Raw genomic sequence first — 19,147 nt, 5'->3', positions numbered from 1 at the left:
AGTGGCCTGAACAGGCTTGGTCTGAGATGCCTAGAGTTTCTCATAATTGGTCACCCATTCAGTTGGAATTAACTTCTGCAGATCTTCTCTTTCCAGCTGCCTTAGGGCCTGGACTATTGTAGGAATTTGGCCAAAGTCAGCCATAATAAACAAAGCATCATAGGAGGCTTGGAAGCCTGGGATCTGGAGATTAAAGGCATGGTCCTGTAATCTGTAGACAATCTGGTGGTGCAGGGCAGCAGAGAGAGCATCGGTCACTTGATTTGCTCCAATGATTTGGACTTGGACCTTGAGTGCAGTTGACAAATAGGGATCATTAAGAGATAGATTAAAATTGGGGAAGAAAGTCAAAACAACACTTCCAGTGTTAAGTGTTGTGACTATAGTTCCGATTACTGCATGCTCATATCTAAGATATCCGGTATCCAAAAGTGACATACGGGCCGTAACTGGTAGACCCATCCTGCCATGATATGAGAGGACTAGTCTGACAGCTCCAAGATGGAGATGTGTGTATCCCTGTTTCTTCGATTGTTCTATGAAGGAAGTAGGAATCTCAAGAGTAATATACTGCTCCTGAGTGGTATAGGTAAGAGAACATTGTGAAAGAGAGGAAGATTGAACATACTCCTTAACAGATAAAGGTTGTTTGTGGATGATTTGGTTGAAGGTTTTTCTGATAAAGTTCTGTTTCTTGAAGATATTATATGGGTTGATAATGGGTACAAGAGTGTTTTCGATTTGAACATTTTCAGGTATATAAGAAATTTCCACAAGATGGTCAATCTTATTGGATATAGTTTTTCTGCAAGAAGGAGAGAGTTGTAGAGTAGAGGTATGAGTAGTGATTTCTGAAGTCATGATAGTTGGGTTTCTCTTCTCTGTCACCATGGCTCTGATACCAAATGGAGCTGAGAGCTGCTCATTCCCAAATGGAGCCGAGAGCTGCTCATTCTATGATTCTCATACTGTAAACTCAAGGCAGAAGAAATCCTCAAGCTAAGACCGTATAGAGGCACCTTTGCTATGAGAGGTATTTCTGCTCTTTTGGATTCTTATAGCCGAGTTAGTCCTTTTGAATCATAGAATAACAGATCGTGCAAGCAAATAGCTCATAGCCAATGGATCGAGAGGAAAAAATGAAGAATTTAGAAAGCCATGAGAATAAAGAAGAATATTATATTGATAGATGAAAGAAAAAACTTTCCCATTTCCATTACTCTCAACTTCTCTTTATATAGAGGAGCCTAAATACAAAGAGATAGAAAAGATAAGGTGGGAATCTTATCTTTTTCGGTAAATAAACCCATAACTTATCGTTTTCAAGTCATTTAAACTAATTTATGCCCGATGCACGGTCATGAATTCAATGCGTAAAGAAAAGAAAGTGGACCAACTAATTTGTAATCTCTCTCACAAAAATACGAAAAAGTAAGCAAATCACTTGTCACTGCCTATGATCCTACGGTTCACCTTTGTAGCAGTGAATGGGTTATGTTGGTGGTAAGCAGCGATAGAAAGTCCATTGTTAGCAGCAACAGCAACGATAGCTGTGAAGACGACAGTAGTGGTAGTTAATGCTTTAATTAATGAATTTTTTTCTTATTTTATTTATTGATGAATTAATGTATATATTATTTTACTAATATATTTTTTAATTTAGTTTTTGTAATTTAAATTTAATTACTTAATTAAGATAAAAATTAAGGGGTCAATTTACTGAAAAAGTTACAATTCTTATTTGACCTTGTGACGAGCTGAACCGCCAAAATGACCCTTTGTCCCTGCTTTTATATTTAATACAGCATTCGAGAAGATTATGGAAAAACACGAAAGACGAGCTTTTTTTGAATTAAAATTTATATGTACAATCGCAATCCGTCTGAAAAAGGAAAAGTGTTCTCTACTATTTCGAGTCCCGTCATCTGGGTTAGAAGATCTAGGCAAGACATTGTGAGAAGAAAAAGAATTCACAAAATTTATAAAGAAGACATTACTATCTACCATTTTCTTTCTTTCAATAAAAACTGTAAACGTGTAAATCTGCACCAAACTACAAAACCAACCGAAAAAGGAAAAAACCCGCCTTTTGGAACACTTTGTATTTGGATAGATTGATAGCAGAAGTCCTTTGTGCCTTAAACTGAATCACCTGAAAGATAAACGGGAAAAGGATTTGAGATTTTATGTAATAATATCAGTAAAATCTCTGGCACAAGAATGAGTTATTTATAAGCAGATTCATACTCTGGGAGTTCCCTCGTCGAAAACACCTGGAAAAGAACTTGTGCAAGGGAGTTTCTGGAACAGGTATCAGTTTGCCAACAAGAGCCAAAGGCCAACTATTGGGGAAGAAAATAAACAATCTCATTAGTCAAAGCATAATACAAAAAGTGATACACCCAGTTTCCGTTATCAAGTTTTGCTGTATTAAGTCCATTCAGCAGCTATGCTTAAAATTGACAAATTCTTGGTCCCCAGCCTACCTGATAAAGGCAATAACAAGAGAAATCACCCACTGCTTCCAATTAAGTCTTACGGTTGAAGTGAATTTCCCGATAAACTCGATTATAATGACCTACAATAAGGAATAACCCAGAAGTTAGAAATAAGTAAATAAATCACCACAGAAGTTACAAAAAGTCCAAGAATCAAACTAAAGAATTTAGTTAGTCCTACCTGAAGAACAAGTGTTACTGCAACGATCCCCATGAAAAGATGATTCTTTGTGATTCCATCAAAAACATTTAGCTCATCTGGCTTCCGGGCATTAAATTCATTGAATATCTGTAGTTCAAACAATTAGCTCTTCGTAGTGTCAGAGAACAACAGCTAAGAAGAGTTGAGACCTAAACATGGCACACAAGAATTATAACTGCTTGCCAATCTGAAATAGGTAAGTGCACCAATTATTGAAACTTTGTGTGTGAGTACATGTAGAGAGAGAGAGAGAGAGAGAGAGAGAGAGAGAGCATTAAATTCATTGAATATCTGTAGTTCAAACAATTAGCTCTTCGTAGTGTCAGAGAACAACAGCTAAGAAGAGTTGAGACCTAAACATGGCACACAAGAATTATAACTGCTTGCCAATCTGAAATAGGTAAGTGCACCAATTATTGAAACTTTGTGTGTGAGTACATGTAGAGAGAGAGAGAGAGAGAGAGAGAGAGAGAGAGAGAGAGAGAGAGAGAGAGAGAGAGTGTTGAAGTCAAGAACAGAAAGTTTAAGTTCAAAAATTGCCACTTTGCAAATCTATTGAATTAAGATACTCACTTGACAGAGCACAAATGCATTGAATATCAAGGTATCCTTCACTTTGTTTGCATGCTCAGGGTCATCATTCTTCAAACCCAATAAACTCTTTCCATGGAAATTAAGGACAAGCAACACGATCACCTGGTATGCTGCCTGGATTTCCCAAAAGGAAAAATAAAAAAAATAAAAAAAGAAGAAGAAGAAGAAGAAGAAGAAGAAGAAGAAGAAAAGAAGAAAAGAAAGAAACATATCATCATTAAACCTAAATCAAATACTGAGAACATACTTGTTAACCATCTACTTCACAACAGTTGTAACTCTAACCAGAATAAAACAAATTAAACCACATATACCTGTATCAGCAGGTTCCTCCACATGATGTTGGTTATTAGAGGTTCCCTGAGCACAATGACATAAGAGTCCAAATTGCAAAGGAAAATTTGCTAGTTAATTTGGTTTGGATGAAAATAACTAAATGTATAAAACATGAACAAGTAAATTTAAATCAATAATCAGTATATAGATGGCTTAATTTCCAAGGAATTTCTGTATTGTTCATTAGTTCAAAACCTCTAGCATCATGAGCAAGGAGAAAATTTAAAAGAAATCATAAAACCAAGACAAGTATGACATTAGGCAGCATAAATTATTCTAATTGAACATGTTTTCAGATTGAGGGGACAACTTAGATCTGACAAAGAGGTTAACATCAGGCAGATGTAGATATGCTCAAGTTATATAGAGCACCATCAATCAGGTCGAAGAACAGAGAGATGAATAGCGAAAGCGGCCTCGAATTCTGTAAATGAAGTACTATACATTAAGGCAAAAATCGAAGTACTAAGTATAAATCTAAGCTAATTAGATAAACTATGCATACCAAATATCACACTATCCACCTCAGAATCTGTACTGTAACTGTGAAAGAGAAGATCTAAAATTCAAAAAGAATAAGAACCAATACCGACTCTTGCTACCAACTGACTAGAATTCCTTATTTTCCTAATATTTTATTTTCAACCACCTTAACTCTTTAGATATGAGCTCCAATTCAGTACAGGTCAAGTTCAGTTCAGTTCTGAAGATCCTCAAACAGATATTAGTCTGACAAAGAGCCAGCCCTTGTAATAATTTTTACCTGCGACCAACAGGAGGCCTATGCATTAAATGATCCGTAGGTGGTTCAGTTGCCAATGCCAGCGCTCCAAGAGTATCCATGATAAGGTTAACCCAGAGAAGCTGTACAAGAAGAAAAGGAAACCAAGTCAGACAGAAAAGGAGTATTAGTTAGTCCCTTTTTCTTTTGTATCTGTGACCTTTTTTTATAGTCAAGAATGAGAGAGAGCACAAACCTGAACAGCATTTAATGGGACATCACCAGATGAAACTGCAGCTACAACATTTATAATGAGAGCAGCAACATTAACAGTAAGCTGAAACTGGATAAATTTCTGAATATTTGCATATACGGATCTACCCCATCGTACAACCTACATAAAACAGATACCCTAAATTATTGACAGTTTCACAGATTCAAAAACATTTTACATTGTATTAGTTGAAGAGAAGTTTTATTCTCAATCATCAAACTAACAGAAGGGTTCAATTATATATGAAATGCAGAATAGCATGCTGGGACCTCATTAATGTAACATTTGGGAAATATGGTTACAAAAGCCTGATTCTAATCCTGATACAGTAGTTGGATCTCTGGAAAATACTTCAAAGTTCAAATAATCAAATTAAAGTCAGGGAAATATATAAACATAGCTAACCTTCACAACTGATGCAAAGTTATCATCCAGGATAATAATATCTGAATTCTCCTTGGCAACTTCTGTTCCTTGAATCCCCATTGAAAGGCCAATATCCGCCTGAAAATAAAATGTTAACCATAACATTTAATTGACTACAAGAATAACAACACTTTAAATAAGTAAAAGATAAAAATAAAAAACACCGAGTTTAGATGCACAAAAGATTGAAGAAAACAAAAATATAGAATGATCATTGTTGTATAAGATTAGCCAAATGTTGAGACTCGTCAACAAAAAGACAAACACCAAATATCTAGAGCTTCAGGTGATAATAAACCAAGTTACAATAGCACGATTGCCAGGATAAGTGTTTTATCCTAACAAGTTGCCTAAAGAAATGCTCTCCGACATAAAATAGTTCATGAGTTTTAAGGATAAGAACCAAACAAACCTCATGCAAAGCAGGTGCATCATTTGTACCATCCCCAGTTACGGCAACAACATGTTTCCTCTTTCTCAATGCTTGCACAAGCAGAAGCTTGTCATTCGGAGAAGATCGTCCCATTACCTACACATCCAATTAGGTCAAGCATAAAGTTCTAACATACCTACCACCACAAGTAATACTATTACGACATGAATAGGCATATGAAGATACAAAAAGAACTTTTAAGATAGATCCATGGTCATACAGATATCCTCTCGGCAACTTTTTCCCTTTCTTCATCTGAGTAGGCCCGAAAAACTTTTCCTTCAATAAGAATAGGCTCCACTGCATCTTCATCTGAACCTAGAATCCCACATTCCAAAGCAATTGCTCTAGCAGTTTGAATATTATCACCAGTGACCATGCGCACCTATGGAGAAGTAAAGATAATTTAAGACTTCTTCAAATTACTATTGTAAGTTGCAATATTAGTGTGCTGAAGTTAACAATAATTGCAAGAATGCAATACTGGGTTTGTATCTAATTGCAATTCCCAAAAGGATAACCATGTAGTTTTTTTCTTAAGGAAACATCAGAACTGAAAAGAAAAATTAAAGGGAGAAGGTGCATTTTTGCCCATAAAGTTTCGTGCATAGAGCAGATTAGCCCCAAAACTATTTATAGGAGCAAATAAATCCTTAAACTAATGAAAACCTTGAATCTATGCCCTTCTCCCAACTTAATATTTAACAGACACTAACTCTATTAATAATTAAACATAAGAAATGTTAAAAATGATGATGTGAAATATAATCACCCGCTGTAATTAAAAATAAAAAAATAACAATTTATGTGTCAATGAGTGATTGGCTAACACATTATTTACATAATTCATTAAAGATAAAACAAAAGAGAATGCAATTACTTGTTTTCACCCTTACCCACCCTCCACCGTCACTGCCGCCACAACCACTACCATCACCAGTCATGCTAGTGGTTCTCAACTACAAATAGTACTCACAACTCAGGCGATCATACTAAAAGAATTTACCCACTAATGCAAAAATACAAAACCAAACCTCTTCATATACGCAAAAAGTTCTTGATGAGGCTATTTCTTTAATGTAAGAATTATCTTAAAGAAAGAACACACTGACAGAAAGTTGATTAACACACTGACAGAAAGTTGATTAATAAACCTGAGAAAATCAATCCCATGTTGTTTTTCGGAAGGACATGCAACAAAAACTGATTCAATCAAATACAAAGACAATCTCTCTTTTATTTCCCCATTCATCAACTGCCTATACTAAACTAGCATCCTCGATCCTCCCTGCACCCATTTTTTCACCGAACCATCCAAAATAGGAACCTCAAAACTGCAATCGTCGTCCTCCTCATTATTATTATTACAGATCTGAATCCTATGATTATCAACTCCAAAAGCTTCAAAAATTTGAATTCTGCAGTTTGAACTTCAAACCGTTCACTAAAAGCATAGTGCAAAGAGTAGACACTTGAACGGAAGAGAGTGGGTAAGCCGTTCAATTGATGCAGGAATTGAATGATTCTTTGAAGATTTGAAATGAAAGTATCTTCATTTTCCGGCATATGCCAGCCATATCGTAACCATTGATCCTTTGTCACCAGTAAAACAGAGAGTTGTTTACTTCTACGACTTTAATTCATTAAGCAGCCATGGTTGTCAAGCTGAAGACACTTGAACTAAAGAGAAGCCCAAACACTGATTAGAAAGCAAGCGGCCACGAGACCAAGAGGGATTTAATAGAAAGTGGTGATGAGCAGTGAGATAAAGAAAAAAGATACATGAGCAAGGATTAGAGAGAACCAAACACCAAAGAATGGGCCTGATTTGCAGTTGAGAGAACCACTACCATGGCCGGTGGTGTCAGTGGTTGTGGTGGTACCCATAGTAGAGGTGGGTAAGGGTGAAAAGAAATAATTGTAATATTTTTTGTTTTATTTTTAATTAATTATTTATTTTATAATGCTACATTATCATTTTAAGTATATTTTATGTTTAATTATTAACAGGGTTAGTATCTGTTAAATATTAAGTTGGGAGAGGGGTATAGATTCAAGGTTTTCATTAGTTTAAGGGTTTATTTGTGCCGAAAAATATTTTAGAGGCTAATCTACTCAACACAAGAAACATGGGGGGTAAAAATGCACCTTTTCCCAAAATAAAATCATAAATTGGAAAGACAAAGGACAGACAATACCACAATGAACTGAGAAATTCTCATTAAAGACATAATCACAATAGAATGTCTTCACTATTTCAATTAACTTTGGCATCATAAGCATACCTTCACACCAGCATCTTGACATAGTTGCACAGCTTCTTTGACTCCAGGGCGACAAGGGTCCTGCATTGAGTCTCAAAACAAATTATTATGCTAAACAGGTCTTTACATTCTTGGGTGATGCTCGGAGCATCTACAAATCTTTGTGAAATCCATATGCAAGCAACAACTTCAATTCTAATTTTACTAAACTTATTATACTTAGATGCCACATAAGCAACCCAAAAGAGATCTTTATGCCATAACTCTACGAGTAAAATTCTAAAAATGCTGCTAAATGCAGTGAAATTCATATTTGAATATTAAAAAAATTAAAATTCTTTTTCCAAAAAAGAAATGTGGCAAGTTCAGTTTCCAATGTAATTTATCCCATAGAAGATTGAACTTGTTAACTCTACTAACAATTGGAAAATTGCAATAAAATTATTACAAATAAAGATGTTTGCAACGGAATTAGTTCAAATGCCTTTGTAATAAATGAAAGAATCACATAATATTGAAATGTTGTACTAACTACATATACATATGTGTCCGCATATGTGTTTCTGTGCGATAGATAGATGCAGAGTGTACAAGAAAATGGATTAACCATTGCTTCAGTTTTATGTGTTCTGATTTTATTTCCTTTTCCCTTCTATTGAAGCTCTACTGTGTTTGCAGACGAAGTTAATTGTTTTGTCAAGAATAAAATAAGAAAAAGATTCTAAAATACCTTAAGGAATAGACTTTTTTGGTTAAAGAATGATAATGCTACTGTTGCTTCATTTCACATTTGCCTCAGTGACCAATTACAGTATCGTTTCAAGATCACTATATTACAAATTAAAAAATCATCATTCAGTAATTATCTTTGATAAGATTAAATTATAAATATGCACAATTAGATTGTGCAAGGGTTCATGCAATAAGGTAGTTATATTACAACACATGCAAAATGGGTCTACAGGACAATGTGACAACATTAAGAGTCTTATCTGGCATTTTGTAAATTGTTAAATCCTAATGTCAGCAAAAATAAAACGAAATAAAAGAATGACCAAAATAAATAAGACAACAAAACCCAAAAAGCAGAAAAAGAAATAAATTGAACCATCAAAACAGGCATCCCTATAAGTTCAATCAAAATTAGTACCTTTAAGCCAACTATAGCTAGCAACACAAGATTATCCTCAGGCAACTGCCATTGAGTCAGGTCTTGTTCATTAACTGGAATTTTATCCATCTCATAAGGTCGATAAGCAATAGCAATACAACGCAAACTGTGAGCTGCCATATCTTCAATAGATTTCTTGAAAAATAAAGCCTGCAAAGAGTAGCCAGTTTTTCACATGGTATCGTCTAAAATATCATACATGAAACCAAAAATAATAGAAGCCTCTTTTGTAAGATTTAAAACTGATAAATGGGCTTGAGTAGGATTCATTCCCAAAAGCTAGCTCAAAGGAAGAGGGTGCCCAATCCACTTATATACACTATAACAGCCCAATAACCGAGCATTATGGGATAAATATAACTTCAAACACCCTCCCTCACGCTTAGTGTGTCATATAAACGGGCTGGGTTCATACCCATCATCGCAGACCAAAGGCCGGCTCTGATACCATGATAAATGGGCTTGGCTAGAACTCATTCCCAAAAGCTAACTCAAAGAAAGAGGGTGTCCAATCCACTTATATACACTATAACAGCCCAATAACGAGCAATGTAGAATAAATATAACTTCTAACAAAAACAAACAAGAAAAAAACTTGTCTAAAATGTTTAGTATAGCAATTAGACACAGGAGGACTACAACCAACTATTTCTAACAAATGGAACTTTCAGAACATAAGCATTTGGAGAAACCTTTTCATCATCCAACGGTACTAGTTGATCATTTCCATCCATGTATGTTGTGCAGGAGGCTAAAACTATTTCGGCAGCCCCCTTCCAATGTATATGCACTTCAGAATCAGGCTGTAAAATACAACAGAATTTTGGAAAAGAAGTCACTGAATTGCAACAGCAGAACAGATTTTAATCATTGCATTTACTATGATTCTAGTTTGGCCAAAAAGCATTTATATTTTTATTGGCAAAAGTCCATAAGTAACATAGATATCCAGAAGGTTAAGGAATACACATATAAAGGCTATTCTGTAACATTATTATTGAAGGAAGTCTTAACAAATACAAGAAAATCAAAAGATAAATAAATAAATGCTTTATAAATAAATGCTTTATAATTTAGCTATTCATGTTTTGCTTAACAAATATATCCAAACGACTCCTGTAAAAGATAATTGAGTTTCTTAATCCATAGAAGAACAAAATTTTGCAATGTTAGTTTGGTCCATTCTTTTAAAATCATCACGATCAGCTCAACTAAGATAACAGAAAAGAAAAATAGGCCAGATATTGGGGAAGCAAATCTGACAGACAGTTAAGAGTAACTCAATGGCAATTCGACCACTTAGAATACTAAGTACCTCAATATCTAGCCTTTGAACCCGCCACTCTTAAGTTTAAAGGCCAGTTAAGTTTATTTTTTCCAAAATCAATCCGAAAATTACTAGAAAATGTTGTTTCATCACTAAAAACAACTCAATGGCAATTCGACCACTTAGAATACTAAGTACCTCAATATCTAGCCTTTGAACCCGCCACTCTTAAGTTTAAAGGCCAGTTAAGTTTATTTTTTCCAAAATCAATCTGAAAATTACTAGAAAATATTGTTTCATTTCTAAAAAACAGCTATCCCTAAACTATGATGCAATCCAGCAAAATTACCAATTGCAGTGCCACACCGCCTCTTTTTTTCTGAGAGTTGAATGGGAAAACATGAATAATAGTTGATTCTGATCGGGAGGCTTGAAAATTCATCCCCAGCTATGAGCAAAGAACCATTCTGAGTTTAGAAACTTATAGTTCACCACTGGCAAAAAAGATTTAAGTCATAAAAGAAACCTTGACTCCCCAAACAAGAATAGCTTTTTCTGTTGGCGATCCAGAAACCTCAGTCTCTCCTCCATCCTGCCAAAAAGGAATGACTCATCATGATTCCAGTGATGCTATAATAGCTGGATTTTCTGCTTTCTTTCATTGTAGTTAGAAAGTAAAGATACGAATACAAATAAATATAGAAAAAACTATATATTTGTACCTCAGGAATAAAAACACTTCCATTTGTGTTCTGCGACACGCCTTCAATCAGTAAGGAGAACAGGTTAGGAGACAGTTGTGACTTGTTATCCGGGGGATCAATTTTTTTACCACCAACATAAGCATCAACAACAGTCATCTGTAAATAAAAGAAACACATTGCTCATTCAAGCAGGTGGAAAATATAGGAAGACTTTATGTACACCTCCATATAACAGATGGCCCAACAGAAAAGGTGCAGCAACAAACTCTTTCCTCAGAACAAATCAAACATGCAGCTGAACATTTTCTTTCAAAACACACCCACTCAATATTAACAGGCACTCATTATTAAAATGGTTTGAAACCAGGTATGAACTCTTGAGGAGATCAAACAGAAATTCACAACAGGAAACCGGTTACTATTCCATTATATGGCTCTAGGAAATTTAACTACATAAAGGAAAAGTATTCATATGCAAATGAACTTCATGCATCTCTAGAAATATCTAATGTGGTGACCCATTCTCCACATACACCCACTTTACAATGAAAATATATAAACCTTCAAAGTTCATACTATGCTAAATCTGCATTATAATTTACCTGATTCAAGGTCAAAGTTCCAGTTTTGTCACTGCAAATGGTTGTTGCAGAGCCCATGGTTTCACAGGCTGCAAGCCTACGCACCTGCAGTACAACCTCTATTTAGCACAGGTGGTGAAAGTTGAAGAGGAGAAAAAAAACTGACAAACTAAAATCAACCTACCAAGGCTTTATCTGCCATCATTTTTCTCATAGAGTAGGCAAGCCTGCATCAGAAAGAAAATTTTTGAAAAAAGTTGCAAAGTAAATTGTAAATATCACAATGGAAGCAGCAAATTCAGAATCATAATCTGCCTTAAAGAAAGTTGGAAATTAATCTGCTACAAAAACCAATAACCCACACAATCACAAATGATAATGAAAGAGAAACTTTGAAAGAAAAAATAATAACTCATCTTAAAATCAAAGAGTGCTGAACAGGGTATAGAGAAATTCTATATAAAGAAACTTACGTTAAAGTAACAGCCAAGGGAAGCCCTTCAGGCACTGCAACTACAACAATGGTTACCTAAAAGAACTTCAAACATTAGCTGACCACCAGAAATGCACATATGAAGAGCATTTCATCAGAAGTTCACATACCGCAACAGTAAGAATTTTAATGGCTCCATCCACTGCATCACCAACACTGGTTTTACCAGCTGTAAACTGACGACTTCCATCTGCATTCTTTGTATGGCCTGTAAAGAATCTGTTGCAAAACAAATTACAAAAAAATAAAAACAAATGCAAACGTGGAAACACCCAGAGGCAGAGGCAGCAACAGAGAGCTCAGTTACCTAACTATAAGGACAATCAAGACAAGAAAAGCTACTGTCAATCCAACAATCCCAATGAAGGTCGCAACCCCATTCAAGCGCACCTACCAGCATTAATCACAAATAAGCCGAGATTATAATACCGAACTTAACTAGGAAAAATGAAATTGCAGAAATAATGAGAAGAGCAACCTGCAACGGTGTTTCTTCACCAGTATCTTCTGAAATGCTAGCCATAAGTAACCCCCATTCAGTGTTAATCCCCACACTTGTCACCTGGAAAAAGAAAATATTGAAACCATGAAGACAAGTTGAGACCACCAAGGTCTCTTAATTTTTGTTCCTTTATTATGCTAAATGGAAAAGAAGAAGTTTTTTCAAATTTATGTCGAGTAGAAAACAACATTTGTTGCAATAATTCCTTTTCGTATAAACTAATGTGTGACGGTCATAACTGAATGATAATTTTTTCAAAAGAAGGCAATATACTAAAGATTCTAACAATATCTAAACAAGAAAGATTGCATTGCTGCCGCCTAATGATTCTAACTATCTCTAAACAGAAGTGAGCACCATCCATGTAGTTCCAGGAAAATCACAAAATAACAGAACATAGAGAAAAGGTGAGGACTCTGTAATATCAGATCCAATGGACTTGGTGCCAATTAGGAAAAAGGAAATGACAACATATACATATATTGACAGACCTAGCTAAATATATCATCACAATTGCCAGGCCAAGAGTTTATCAACTAGAAAAAAATCTAGTGAAAATAATCAACTAAAACTGAACCCAAAAAAATAGACCTTTTAGTCTCATGAGGTGAGGTGAGAGGGACAATAGAATACCAAGACTCATCTTACAAAGGGGAAAGGAAATACATGGCACCTTCTTGTTGCCGACATCCATGCAAGCAGGCACAAATAAACCCCAGTATGATGGTCAACGCCCTCACTATTAAATCTGGATTTCTAACTTTTACAATATCCTAGCCCAAAGCCTCAATACAGGACCACGTACATTGTAAAATATCCTCAACCAAGAACACATTAAACTTTGTTGATGAGGGTTCAAATAAGATGCTTTCTTCAGCAAGTAAACCATAATTTCATAAATCTATTAGCTCATAATAACTGATTCGATCTTAAACCTCTTCCACGTTCAGTGTTTTTCCCCCTTTCTCCTTTGCCCATTCATATCGAAAGGGAGGAAATAGATCTTAAAGACTTAAATAGCCTGAACATATTAAAATATGTGAAAATCTTCCAATAAGTCCAGAAGTAATGGTTTGCAAATCCATTAGCCTACAGAAATGCATTCAGTCCCAAACCTCTTTCTTCAGGTATCTCGTTTTCTGTTTTCCTTTTCCCCCTTTTAGACTACAAAGCTTTTCAAAAAAGGCATAACTACAGGACTATTATCGCAGCAACTAATGCGCGGAGTCTTTTGACAGATCAAAAACTAGCAGCTAGAACATTTCAAAATAGTTGAAGTATCCAGGTGCCTTATCTATACAAGGTAATTGATAGAATACATCTGCAGACATCCATCAGATTATATCCAAATAACTCTAAGAAAGGCCAAGGCCACAATTAGTTTGTTTCATGCACAATAACCTTCCACTGAAATTATTCTGCACATACATTGGTTGAGAAAACAGTTTATTATATGTTGTTTGGTTGCAGTACTGAAAATCAGCAGGAAAGCACAAGTCGCTCATGAAGAAACAGAGAGAAGTGCTTGCTCAAACCAATTATTTGCTAAGATCCAACCTAAAATAGCTTCATAAATTGCCTATAAGAAATTAAAGAGGTTGATAAAAAACTGGGCTTGGCAAAGAGAAACAAAATGAACTATACCAGCATGGTGCCACTACCATCTGCCACTTTACATCCAGACATTAGAAATGGTTCTCTAGAATTCTTGTGTACCTGCAGAATTAATAATCACATATAATAAACAGGGCACCATTAACCAATTCACAAACTTATGGATAAGTTGGAAGGGGCATACAATCTTGCTTTCCCCAGTCATGCTTGATTCATCAATTGCAAGAGAGTGACCAGTAATTAGAATTCCATCAGCAGGTACCTAAAGATGTATTCAAAGAGTCAACACAATATGCCAAAGAAGCTGGAAGTGAAATATATTAGAAGAACATAGAGCTGATGTACCTACCTGGTCACCAATGTTGAGGGGCACAACATCCCCAACAACAAGATCATATATGGAAACATCAACTCTTTTCCCACCTCTAATAACCTGCAGAAACATTTCATAGTAAAAGACAAAAGAATGAGTAAAAATAACAAATGAAAAGAAAATTTCAAGTGAAGAGGAACTTCTAGCGCTATGAAATTGCACCTCCATATGTATATTTCTCTTCTCCTCATTTAAATTTTGAAACTGAAGAGATTGTTTATAATCACTGACAGCTGAAGATCAAAGGAATTAAATGTTATAATCTTCAACAGAGGAATAGCATATAATAATATATTTTTATGGCTTCTTAAAGTTGGAATTGTTTAACAAAGAACAAAAAAATAATGACTAGAATAGAAAGCGAGACTTGACTATCAATTAACATGCAGAAAGCTCAACAGATACACTTTTATCTGATCATCACCAGTATTATCCACATCATAGAAGAATCTTGTGGACATTAATGTATTAGTGGAGCAAGCAAATGAAGTAACACTGCATTTGGTGGAGGAGGAAAAGGGAGGACTGAACTGTAAACGAGAAAAAGTCAGGAAGAAGGGACCTACAATGCTCAAATAGAAAAAGCAACTAATAAAGGAAAAATGTCATTTTATCTCTTTCGATGGACAATCTTAAGAAAAATCCCTGCAATTTGGGCAGATTGGTAATAAAAAGGGAGAGCAAAATGAGCCCGATCTTCTTTAATACCCCTATGGTCAATTAATTTATGCTACTCCTTGTAAATGTCATAAAAGAAATTTAACTAGTTGTACTGTTATGATTCCTTCTTTCCACCCTATCCAGCCAAAGGGATAGGAAGTTGAAGAACTCTGAACATTGATATCAAACAAGAACAATTACTTATTATATAAGCTATACATGGGGTATCATGTCCACAGTCAACCACTTTATCCCCTTGTTTGTATCAGAACAATAACAAGGGAGCAACAATTGACACAAAATCCCACAGCTGTGAAGTTTCTAGTATAAATACACACAAACTTAGATAAATATGCTTGCAGGAAAATGCAAGCAGCCTACATTGCTGACATGCAAAGGGACCCTTAGGCATTAAAATAGGAGCTTGCATACAGCAGCGTCTCTGATATTTATGTGATAAAAGCTAAATAAGGAAAGAAAAAAAAAAAGCTATAAGGTGGTTTAGCAAATCAGCTACTCTACAGAATCCACTATGAGAGAGATGCATTCAAGAGAATTACAGTCTGTATCTCTCAAATTAGTTCTTTCTAAAGGTCTCTGTCTCTCAATTAGTTCTTGCTAGTAAACTCAAAACCTGATGCTCTGCCTCCCAAAATGATGCTTCCCTCGGAGGCGGAAAACTATGGGATTGAACCAACACTTACATACAGGCATCAAGTCCCTATCCCACACAGTATGCACTTTCTATGTTAACAAGAAAAGAAAATCTTCCTTGACCAAAACCAATTAAGGGCTTGTGGGATAGACATCAGACCACTGTCCATTAAGAAGAAACTCAATTTAAAAACAAAACATCAACTCACACAACATTAAAGCTCTTCATATACATTTTGAAATTATCATACTCCCATAATAGTTAAAAGATAAAAACATGTATGTGCATATGTTTTTGTTTGTGCAAACAGTTTGGCATACTTAGACTAGCCAATATGTATATTTACTCAAATCAGCAAAATAAAAGCTTCTAGATCTTTATTAAGCTCAAATACACATACCCAATTACAACCCTACTTTTCTTAAGATAATGAACAGCTGTAATAGAGTATTTTAATGGATCTACAATTGATTAACTAGTCTGTACATGTGTGAGAAATCAAATGCTCAATTGTCCCAAGAACATTTGCCCATGCGATAGAGGAAGTTTCTTCACATATCAGACTCCACTAGACTATTATGCATAAAGCAAAACCAATTAAGAGAAAGGTTGCACTTGCATCTCTGTACCTGTCACAACAATGACAAGAATAACAGCAAAAGCAATGCTGGCCCCATCATACCATCCCTCCTTGATACCCTGTACGACAAAATGAAGTCCAAGACATGAAACAACTGTAAAGTACTAAGAATATATCAGGTTCACATAAATGGCATATAAAAGAGACCAATATTGAGAACATGAAAACAATAATTAACGAAAAGATAAAAGAACAAAAGGAAGCAGAAGGCTGTACAAGTACTTGCAATGATGAATTATAAGTTCGGAGACCAGAATCAATTTGAAAACAGGAAATTACATTCTCCATCAAGCGAAAAACATTTTCTATTGCCACTTTTACGTATACCCCAGGTAATGAGGAACAACTAGGAAGCACTTCTAAGAGGTAGAAGTGTCCATGTCAAAAACTTCTCCAAAATGGACACGTGTCCTACACAGGTCTGTACATGTTGGGATATTTTATTATTTTTATTTTTACCGACACGGATAGGACACATTTAAAAGACAGTTTGGAAAAAAACACAGTTTGGACACTTTAGGGCATGACAAGGCAATTTTAATATTTTAAAAATTAGACTATACAGGAATTTAACCCCGTAAATTTAAATTCCACAATTAGCCTAAGACTAAATTTTGGTTAAATACATATTTATGCCCCTGAACTTGTATTGATTAGTCAATTGAACACTTTATCTTTCAGTATAACTTAACAGACACCGGAACCTTACTTTTCTTAATATCTAAACACTTTTAGATTTCAATTTAACCTAATATACGCCTGAATTTTATTTTTTGGTAGTATTTAAACACATTTATGCAATACATGTGAACGTACTGAATGAATGAAGACACATGTCAAAGTGTTAAAATATCGCAAACAATAAGTTCAGGTGTCTATTAGGTTACATCAAAAATTAGATTATTAAACTGACTAAATGACCAAAGTTCGGGAGCATAATTATGCACTTGGCCTTAAATTTTTTAATCTAATTATCCCATGATATTTAAAATGTAATTAAAAAAATATAAGACACGCACATATAAAAAAATTGCTATCAAATATTATGTATAGGATATTAGTAAAATGAACCAAATTTTGTTTATATGAAATATATAGTTTTATTATTATATGGTTTAAATTTGAATAATTATAAAAACTTGTATTTAAATATATATATATATATATATATATATATATATATAGAGAGAGAGAGAGAGAGAGATTAGTGTTTCCCTCCCATGTCATGTCCTAAAATTTTTAAAAAGTGTCCATAGGAGCTTCTACAAGCTACGCATTAAGACGAGATTTTTCCTTTTACAAAAAAATCAGATATTCCATCAACAACATTCATCGAGTACTAGCCTTAGTTTTTACAGTTTTCACATTTGAATTATAAACCTTATGTATCTAGGATCACTTAGAACTATGTAACCATGTAGAAAGAACCAAAAGTCAAATCTCACATAAAGAAAACATCAAAATTAGACTCCCTGTGTTTCTGCAGAAAACAATTGTTTCTGCGCAGTTTTCTCTGCAGAAAACATTTCCCTAACAAAATTAGTTTTTGGTAATTAGAATAAACTGGAAAATATCAATTTTCTTTCAATGAAAGACATGCACTTGTTAAACCTTTAAGTTTCTATAATCAATAAAGAGAAAATTACAAGAGAAATGAACTTAGAGCTGTCGCCAAGGACTGCAAAATGACAAAAGTGATCATGAGAGGTAATTGGTGGTAGTTGATATACTAGTTGATGTTTACCTGACTGCCTATGTAGTTTTTTTATTAAATTTTTCCATTTTTTATATGTTTGAGAAATCTGGGAATGACTTCTTTTAAGAAGTGACACTGTCCTTGAAAATGGTTTGACTTTCCCTTTAAATAGGAAAGGTTTTCCATTGCCCAATTTGCCTAGACGCACCAAGCACTAGAAAATGGGCAGTAGCTTTCCTCTAAAATTTTTAAATATTTTCTGATAAACAAATGGAGCCTTACCTACTTTATATTCCTTCACCATATGGGTAATATAAGGATGTCTATGATAATTTCAAACCAATTCGGCCAATCCACTAAATCAGTTACTTTCACTACTCTTATTCTACAACCTAAAAATGGAAAATTAGTATCTGGTTTTGTTAACCTAGGTGCATTTTCTTGTTATGAAATAATCTATGCCTGTGCTTGCATAGCGATGCACGTAATATATTTGTGTATGTATATAAACCTTGAACATGCATAACTTCTTTTCCTTCAATTAAACAATGTTTTGCTCATCAATACTACATACTTATTGTCCTGCTATCTAGCATCAACAAATAAGTTTCTAAAAATTACAAATAAATAAAATAGTAATACAAATAATTAGCAAGCCTATGCAAACCCACCTCTGTTTTTATACCCAGCACCAAAGAAGCCACAGCAGCAACCATCAATATGATCAAGGTAAGATCTTGCCAAGCTTCCCAAAGGAACATCTGCAACATAGTCAATGAAGATTTAAGAATCCTCATTATTTCTTCGCTAGTAGCTTATAATAGGCAAAAGAAAAGAGAAAAGAAAAACAACTTGAAACTAAAAATCTATGCTTACCCAGAAACTCCTTCCTTTTTTCTGAGGATACGTGTTTGATCCAAATGCATTTTTGCGCTTAAGTAAATCAGCATCATCACCATGGACTCCCTTCTCTATATTGGTTTTTAACAGATTAGAAAGCCCTTTTACCTGATGCAAGAAAAGAGAGAAAATAAAATAAAGCC

At 34.6% G+C, this 19,147-nt stretch overlaps 1 protein-coding gene across 4 annotated transcripts in view; it reads right to left on the bottom strand.

The window, feature by feature from the left end:
- Positions 1 to 1,820: 1,820 nt before the first annotated feature.
- LOC8258078 (calcium-transporting ATPase 10, plasma membrane-type) overlaps positions 1,821 to 19,147 on the bottom strand; it is a 32,091-nt gene continuing 14,764 nt past the window's right edge. For 3 of the 4 annotated variants that reach the window (XM_025157183.2, XM_025157184.2, XM_015718659.3), the window contains 30 exons: positions 18,981 to 19,112; positions 18,776 to 18,865; positions 16,398 to 16,467; positions 14,616 to 14,686; positions 14,430 to 14,513; positions 14,265 to 14,342; positions 14,111 to 14,182; positions 12,443 to 12,526; positions 12,272 to 12,354; positions 12,075 to 12,183; positions 11,945 to 12,000; positions 11,656 to 11,698; positions 11,493 to 11,576; positions 10,909 to 11,046; positions 10,713 to 10,778; positions 10,536 to 10,634; positions 9,612 to 9,722; positions 8,899 to 9,069; positions 7,770 to 7,829; positions 5,705 to 5,869; positions 5,464 to 5,580; positions 5,031 to 5,129; positions 4,608 to 4,745; positions 4,394 to 4,494; positions 3,609 to 3,654; positions 3,274 to 3,408; positions 2,680 to 2,787; positions 2,487 to 2,578; positions 2,248 to 2,342; positions 1,821 to 2,152 (listed from right to left, as the gene is read on the bottom strand). In XM_025157183.2, the coding sequence (XP_025012951.2) occupies positions 2,139 to 2,152; positions 2,248 to 2,342; positions 2,487 to 2,578; positions 2,680 to 2,787; positions 3,274 to 3,408; positions 3,609 to 3,654; positions 4,394 to 4,494; positions 4,608 to 4,745; positions 5,031 to 5,129; positions 5,464 to 5,580; positions 5,705 to 5,869; positions 7,770 to 7,829; positions 8,899 to 9,069; positions 9,612 to 9,722; positions 10,536 to 10,634; positions 10,713 to 10,778; positions 10,909 to 11,046; positions 11,493 to 11,576; positions 11,656 to 11,698; positions 11,945 to 12,000; positions 12,075 to 12,183; positions 12,272 to 12,354; positions 12,443 to 12,526; positions 14,111 to 14,182; positions 14,265 to 14,342; positions 14,430 to 14,513; positions 14,616 to 14,686; positions 16,398 to 16,467; positions 18,776 to 18,865; positions 18,981 to 19,112 (2,811 nt within the window). In that variant the 3' untranslated portion in view covers positions 1,821 to 2,138. Of the gene's footprint in view, positions 2,153 to 2,247; positions 2,343 to 2,486; positions 2,579 to 2,679; positions 2,992 to 3,273; positions 3,409 to 3,608; positions 3,655 to 4,393; positions 4,495 to 4,607; positions 4,746 to 5,030; positions 5,130 to 5,463; positions 5,581 to 5,704; positions 5,870 to 7,769; positions 7,830 to 8,898; positions 9,070 to 9,611; positions 9,723 to 10,535; positions 10,635 to 10,712; positions 10,779 to 10,908; positions 11,047 to 11,492; positions 11,577 to 11,655; positions 11,699 to 11,944; positions 12,001 to 12,074; positions 12,184 to 12,271; positions 12,355 to 12,442; positions 12,527 to 14,110; positions 14,183 to 14,264; positions 14,343 to 14,429; positions 14,514 to 14,615; positions 14,687 to 16,397; positions 16,468 to 18,775; positions 18,866 to 18,980; positions 19,113 to 19,147 lie in introns of those variants that run through there. The other variant, XM_048371710.1, reaches the window with a different exon arrangement.

This window comes from Ricinus communis, chromosome 3 (genome assembly GCF_019578655.1).
Source record: "Ricinus communis isolate WT05 ecotype wild-type chromosome 3, ASM1957865v1, whole genome shotgun sequence".
Lineage (NCBI taxonomy): Eukaryota > Viridiplantae > Streptophyta > Magnoliopsida > Malpighiales > Euphorbiaceae > Ricinus > Ricinus communis.
The sequence above is the reverse complement of the archived record's forward strand: the minus strand, read 5'-3'. Positions and strand labels throughout refer to the sequence as shown.